The 7,485-nt window shown below is 41.1% G+C and overlaps 1 protein-coding gene across 1 annotated transcript; it reads right to left on the bottom strand.

Moving 5' to 3' along the window:
* Nucleotides 1-311: 311 nt before the first annotated feature.
* Nucleotides 312-5,473, bottom strand: btbd3b (BTB (POZ) domain containing 3b). Its single transcript, XM_028603756.1, has 4 exons — nt 5,163-5,473; nt 3,970-4,060; nt 1,998-2,116; nt 312-1,344 (listed from the first exon to the last, which is right to left on the bottom strand). The coding sequence occupies exons 1-4, from the start codon at nt 5,471-5,473 to the stop codon at nt 312-314; spliced, it is 1,554 nt and encodes a 517-aa protein (XP_028459557.1).
* Between the last annotated feature and the right edge of the window lie 2,012 nt (nt 5,474-7,485).

The raw sequence follows: 7,485 nt of genomic DNA, 5'->3' as shown, positions 1-7,485 counted from the left end.
TTTTGTCATCATATACATTTCAGAATTTACATATATGCATATATACATGCACATCTAGTGCAAGATATTTTTATTCTTTCTGGACTTTTGTTCATTTACGTATCTGGACAATCCAACATCTTAAGACGTCTACCTGATCCTACTCAAGTGGACCAATTACTGAAATCAAAAACATTGCGTGTCTGAAGTAAGATTTCTTTTTGCACAATAGTGACAAAAATAAATACCAGAAAGTGACACTATGCACAAAGTGATCATTTTCTATATTCCATAAGTGCACTGAAATTCAGTCAATGTGTGCACATGGGTTGTCAAGCGTAGAAGATGAGCTCAGGAATCTGTCCCCCCTGCACCCCCGTGCCGTTAGTGCTGTCCGAGGAGCACTGAAACTGAAATGTCACTTTCCCACACTGCACCTCTGTCATCCCTTCCTGTCCAAAGTAGCTGAGCTCATTCCCATCCAGGACCACGCTGGCAGTGTAGAAGGTATCAGGCTCGATCTGAACTGGATACTCAAACCATGCTGGGAAGGTGTTGCTGGAACCATCAGAGAAGTATTTGCTGAGGTTTTGTCCCAGCAGTACTCCTTGACGTTTCAACTCAATCTTGGCACTGTACTCTGCTGAGCCACAGCTGGATCCATACAGTCCAAACCCAGCAATGAAAACTCTTTTATCCACTGCAAACTGTATACTGTCACAGCGGCCCCTGTAGCGCCACTGATTGCTGCGGTAGGCACAGGACTGGAATCTGTGGCAGCGCTGGGGTGTCAGGCCCTTCCTAGGCATGCTGACAAACTGTAGCTCAGGTTTCTTGGCTGCCGTGTACCACAGGAAGATGTCATTGGTCTCATTAAGCGTCAACACGCCCGACTGGGCTGCTCCATTGGCAAAATCATCCAGAGCCATCGTAGGGATACGTATCAGAAACATGGCCTTACCCAAAACCTTACGCCTGTTATCAGTCGAGGAGGTAAGGTCCTGTCTCTGGCACTCAGCCTCAGCCCAGTTGAGCGCCGCCTCAAACACCACTATCTCTTTAGCATTGAGTGTCTCTCGCTGTAGGATACTCTCCAGGGTCTGGGCGTCGATGTCGCAGAAGCCCTCTGAGCGTAACGCCAGCTCGGCCTGGGCATCAATCACCTCCCAGCAGCGCTGTGTCAGCTCCGGCTCCTCGAACAGGCAGCTCTGGGAGAGTAACACGCAGGCATTCTTGGCACTCAGGCTGGTCTCCAGGAAGTTGACGCAGGCACGTGCCAGGTGAGGGACAATGTATTTCTTGGCAGCATAAAGAGTGGCCAGTACTGTGTCAGCACTCAGGTCAATCTCATCACAGTAAATGTACCTGTTGACATAAAATGTGACTTTCTCAGCTTTATAGACAACAGACCAAACACCACAGAAATGACATGCAATACGACATGATGTAAACATGTTTAAGAAGATAATTATATTATACAAACAGAGGAGAGGTTATGATAAATATACCAAAGATAACTTCATTTGAAGTTGATTATGGTTGAAACAGACTGATATAACATTATTGTACAGTAAGCAATAGCGTTGCTGTATCTGTTAATAATCATGTTGGAAAACAATGAAATGAGATTCTGAAGAGAGTGAAATCACTGTGCAAACTAATCAAATCTGCCAACAAAATAGTATTCCTCCTACACTCTCATCTACCACCTACTGTAGCTAACCGGTGAGGACACGGCAAACAAAACTCTGAAATAAACGCGATGGAGGAACAGCAAGGAGGATAGACGGAGTGAGAAGTAGAAAGTCTGGCAGTCTAAGTGCGAAACAGGTTTATCCAAGATGTTCCAGAGATAGGTATATAAACTAGTTTCATCAAACCTTGCTTTTTTCCACCAAACATCAAATTAAACTAGCAGTTATGTACATAAAGATGACACTATTTGTTCAAAAATCATTGTAGAAAACACACATGAACAGGGCCAGTTGAAGTAAGTTAAGACAGAGGAGAATTCTTACTTCAGCATTGCCAGAAATGCAGCTGGTTCCACATCTGGAATATGGATTTCATCCGTGTTTTCAGCGAGTTCACCATAGAACATGGCATGGAACACTGAGCTGCCCACAGCCAAAACATACTGTTGGAGGAAGAAGAGAAAACAAAGTGATAGAGTTAAAAGAGAAATGAAAACATGCCGTAGTTAATCTGGAATTTCACTGGAAACCACATGACATGTAGTAACATTTGGTGAAAGGAGAACAATTATTTGAAATGGGAATTGTACTAAATCCAATTAGTTCACATGTAGCTCTTACTGTACATAAAAACTTATTAAACAATGCCTCAATTCTAATCACTGGAGAGACTGAACCTGTTGAGTTTCTCACATACTGTAATGAGCAGAGCTCAGCCAGTTACTGTTTCCCCTGAGGACAGGAAGGCGGATTTCTAATGAACAAGATTGCCTCTGATTTAAAAAAAACAAACACGGGAAATCTTAATAACAAGTTCAATTTACTGAAATGAATGAATTATCTGAACTTATGATGAAATCAGATGCAACACAATGCTACTAATAATTCCAGTGATAAGTACTGTATACAAGGCTATGAATTCTGTTATTATACTCAAGGACTGTACTTTTGTGTGTGTGTGTGTGTGTGAGAGAGAGAGAGAGAGAGAGTATATGTGGGTGGTATACATTTTCTCAAAAAAGGCACACAGATTGTCTCTTAAAATTGCAGTGAACCCAATCTAAAATAGCCTTGGAAATAATGTTTTTTGAAAACAATGCTGTTGTTGTTACACAAAGAAATTCATTAAAGGATGAGTATATACAGTAAATACTGCGTATTAGTATAAGATTAGTCCCACCTCTTAACCCATTGTATTTTACAGATATTCAAATAAGTCACTCCTTTTAGCTGCTAGCAGCATCTTCCATCTTGTAAGGATATAACTTTGGAAATGAAATCATAATGCACATCTGAGTTCCTGCCAAATGGACACAATAAACATTGCTGCGCTGAACATCATTATATTATATCCCAATGGCATAATGTCTCAGCATAAAGTGCAGTCAAGTCATCCTCAATGTCCTTCCACAACTGCTTTCTATAAAGAAGAAGTGCACTGCAGCTACCAATCATAGATAATACATTTGGGTCCCATATAAAAGAACTACAAAAGATGACCCATGCAGGGCTCTTCTGACAGTGTAGATGTGGAATGGGAAGCCAAAGCCAAATTAATTGCTGCAAAATCACTTACCAGATTTAATGTGAGTGTTATAATCATATTCAGACAGAGTAGACATTATGATGATGCCTTTAGATGAGGCACATGGTCTCTGCAACTATAAACCTTAATTATTTATGTGAACATCTTGGAAAAAAGCAATGAGGTCAGAGGGCGGACTAAACAAAGAAGCATGTGGACCTGCATGTTACCACTGGCATAAACAGGATAAATATGAGCCCAATTATAATAATCATGGCTATTTATAGTAGATTCATTGTGCTGTCAATCCAGAATTCAAAAGCTAATCAAGTTAATTATTACAAAAGTAAACTGTAGAGTTGAATGCATCTTACTCTATGCCATATCATTGTAACTTTGTGCTGTTTGGTGTGTTTGATTAAAAGTTGAGTAATTGCAGCGCTGTCTCTGAAAAGGTGAGCTGAAGCAGAGACAAAGGCAATCCATTCTGTGTGAGATGACTGCTAAAGCGGGTATCCCTTCCTCCTTAGCTCACTCTGTGCCTCTATCCATCAGCCTCATTTACATAAATAATTGAAGACTGTCTAGAAAAGACACATGGTGCGGAAGTGAGAGTGGAGCACAAAGGATTTCACTTCCATTACTGCTGGCAATGAGGAAGATTATTTTTATGCTGATAAGATATGAACAACACTAGGCCAGGCTTGCTGATTGCTTGTTGGCTAATTTCCTCCCTGCTACCGTGACTTTACTGGTTGATGAAATTCTTACTCGGTGTCCTGGCAGCCTCTGGGTCTTTCCAGGCTGACCCACCACAAAGTGAACATCTGCCATCAGCTCATTGTTGAACATAACTGAATTTCTAAAAAGAGAAAGACATAAAAAAAACACCAGAGAAAATTAATTTGACATATTTTACCCTGTACATTTGTTTTAGAAGAGGAGAAAAAGCTTAACTTTAAAATATTAGGGTTAGATTAAAGGAAGATCAATGCACATAAACCCAATTATATGTTATGTGAATAATAAATAAACTAATTAGTCTTTGCCAGAAGTTCAAACTAAAATAGTAAATTACATGTATATTTAACTTTTCTAAGACAAGAGTTGTATGATTGTATAGTGTCCCAATTGCTTCGGGCAACACTTATGACATTTCATTGAATTAAAAAATCTTACATAGCACACTAAAACACACTTAAACTCTTTTAAACACATCTACATAAAAACAGGCAAACAAGGCAATGAACGGAATGGAAAATCCCCACTGTGAAAGAATGGGACCAACAATAAAAGTGTGTTCATATATTATTGAATAGTGGAAAATGTCACAGGGGTGGGTAAACAGCCCCATGGATTTCTGGAGAGACAACAAAGCCAGGTTGGAAAGCCCACATTTTGCTCTGGACAGCTGTGGTCTTTTACTGATAGGCCAAGGTAAATATTTTCCTTTTAGTACAGAGCAGCCTCTGCCTGTTGTGCATATCAAACGCACCCGGTGGCTGTCCGCCCTCTGTTATGTCAAAGCGGCAAAGTCTGCAGGAGCAGGAGAGGGTGTAAACACTGATACCCCCAGCAGATTGAGGGCAGGGTAGAGGGAACACCCAGCCATACACACACACACACACACACACACACACACACACATGCACACACACACACACACACACACACACACACACACACACACACACACACACACACACACACACACACACACACACACAGACCTCAGTAAACAAGAGTAATTACCCTACTTGTGTTTTGGGATCCATTTTTAAATGTAACGGAGGTTCCGTTTAGAAAACTGGCAGGAAAAATGCAGTGGAACATACAGCTCTCATCTATTGAACTTTTTTAAAATATTGAATAAAAAATTCTGATTCTTCTTCTGTACTGTTGATGAAGAGGGGAGAAGCAGTAATGGTTCCTGTATCAGAAGGAGGCTTGCTGGTTGTACCTACCTTTCTCTTATAGTGGAGTAGAGTCCTTGCCAGTTACAGTTCTGTATGGTGTTGTTGTTGTTGAGGTTCTGCTGCTGGTACTGTTGCACTGTGGTGGTGGATGCCAGCTTTTTGGTGGGAAAAATATCCGCTGCCATCTTCTTCTTCTTCTTGCTCTTCAGAGTGATTATCTCATAACAGACAGGGGGCAGCTTGGGGCTGCCACTGGCATTCGCTTTCTTGGAGCTTTTACTTGACTTGCTTTTCACGGACTCTGGAAGCATTAAGAAGAAAGTCAGACATTTCATGTTCCTTCCCTTGGCATCGACCATGAGTGTTATTAACTGCCGAGCAGTGGGATTGCACGAAGAGAAGACATTCACCAGGAGCCGGCAGGTGTAAGGGAAGACCGAGGGGGACAGAAGAGACTTGAGCTGTACTCAGCAGTGTAGTAATCAGAGTTCCTGTACGAGGCTTCTCCTTTCAGGGAACTAACAGGACAACTCTCTTTTTTTTGCCCCTTTTCTTCACTCCTCTGAAGACAGGTGATCCAAAGGCACTTTTCCTGAGTGAAGTTTGATCTGCTGACAGAGAGGCTCACGGGGTTCCCATCCCTGCTTGTCCAGAGTGATGAGATCAGCTCTTTAAATCACTTCTTTCTCTCCTCTGCTCCCTTGCGTCTCTCACTCACTGCTTTGCTGAGGGTTGGCCTGACAGCCCCAGATTTAGTACAGCTGCAGTGGTCCTCAGGCAGGCAGCAGTGTTGACTCAATTCCTTTAATTTCCCACTCTTACTCCTTCTGTGCTTCTCTTCCTTTTTCAGTCTCTCTTCATCTGTGGATCTACCCTTTTCTCTCCAACACTTGTTCTTTTTTCCCCTCTCTCTCCTCCATGGAGCACAGTCATCTGCAGGACGCAGTAGCCGTGGATGCTGTGTAGCTCTGCTCAGCCACTCGTTCTGCTGACTACAGAGGTTGAATGGGAGAGCGCAGAGGAGATGGAGAGCCCCCCTCTCCGCCCCTCACAGCACAGTACACGGCTCTCTCTGTAGCTCAGCCAATGACAGCGCACAGCAATCATGATTGGCTAACGTAGCCTAGTGCAGCACAGACTTGAATATGCAATAGTCAACGTCTCAATTAAAGTGACAGCCATGCCCCATAACAATGATATATTTATCTAAAGTTGTGCTTCCTGTGTTTGCTTTACCTGGAGCCACTGCATTCAGTTTGCACTACAGTAAATATAGACTCCATTTTATATTTTAAAAGGGCAATGCAAATGTACATGCTCTTTTTAAGGGCATATTTTGGTTAATTCATGAATCCTCTGACAGTCATACTTCTTTTTTTAATGAGCTTTTTCATAAATACATACAAACTGTTGAGTTTGCACTACATTGGTCTTTGCTGCTTTGATTGAAGTTATAACCTTTAAACAGTGCAAAACCTTTTTAGATGCAAGTCCACATGCGATTTATAGACACATTCATGTGAAAAATAGACGTCACACACAAGCTATTCTTGTACTACTAGAATTTGTTAATGTAGCATATAGCAGTGTGCTTATATTGCTGTATCTTTAAATATTTTAGATTTGAATGAGTTTTTTTTTTTCATTTTAAATATGTGAAATCGCTATGAAATCGCTGTGAAATACCGGAGACTTTCTTTTAAAAAGCCAACTGCTTCCAGCCCCAACCAAGAATGTGTGCTTGTGCTTAAGCTTTCTTGTTAAGTCATCGCTTCAGGAGAATACATGGGGATATAAATGTAATGCACTCTTTGCACAATGTATAATGCATACAGTTCCTTTGCTCTTCTTGTCTAGTTGGGCCTCTGCACAGTGGGTATTCTATTTAAAGCGCTGGGCTGATTTAGCTTTTGGTGGTGTAAAATGTTATAAAATGCTGTCATATTCACTGCAATAATAATAATTAGATTTGATTTCTTTTTTCTTATTTCTTTTACTTGTATGACACTTTGGTTGTTCTACTGCTATTATGTACATTGCATTAATAACAGTATTGTCTTAAGCAGCACTATTACTACTAATATTAGGAGTTCATTTGCATATTATATTTGTAAGAGTGAAAATCAAAATGTCTTCCTTAAACAACTGTCACAATATTGATTTTTCCATAAACCCTAATTAACTGTCTTAGTGTTTGCTGCGCTGAGGAGCGTTAGCCCACTAAGCTCCCTTGTACAGTGTGTGCTGGAGAACAGAGACATTTGCTATGGCAACATGGAGCCAACATTACAGGGAACCATACTCTTAAATTGCTGGCCACTAGAGATGTTACCTTGGTAACCACATCCACAAGCAACAGCAGGACAGAAAT

Source organism: Perca flavescens, chromosome 17 (genome assembly GCF_004354835.1).
Source record: "Perca flavescens isolate YP-PL-M2 chromosome 17, PFLA_1.0, whole genome shotgun sequence".
Taxonomy (NCBI): Eukaryota; Metazoa; Chordata; class Actinopteri; order Perciformes; family Percidae; genus Perca; species Perca flavescens.
The sequence above is the reverse complement of the archived record's forward strand: the minus strand, read 5'-3'. Positions and strand labels throughout refer to the sequence as shown.

What these genes read in the sequence shown, in the direction of transcription:
- btbd3b (XM_028603756.1), bottom strand. Translation starts at nt 5,473, where the DNA reads ATGGTCGATGCCAAGGGAAGGAACATGAAATGTCTGACTTTCTTCTTA. An exon ending in TACTCCACTATAAGAGAAAG is followed by an intron (nt 4,061 to 5,162) that starts GTAGGTACAACC and finishes TTCTCTTTTTAG; the next exon opens with AAATTCAGTTATGTTCAACA. An exon ending in AGAGGCTGCCAGGACACCGA is followed by an intron (nt 2,117 to 3,969) that starts GTAAGAATTTCA and finishes TTCCTCCAACAG; the next exon opens with TATGTTTTGGCTGTGGGCAG.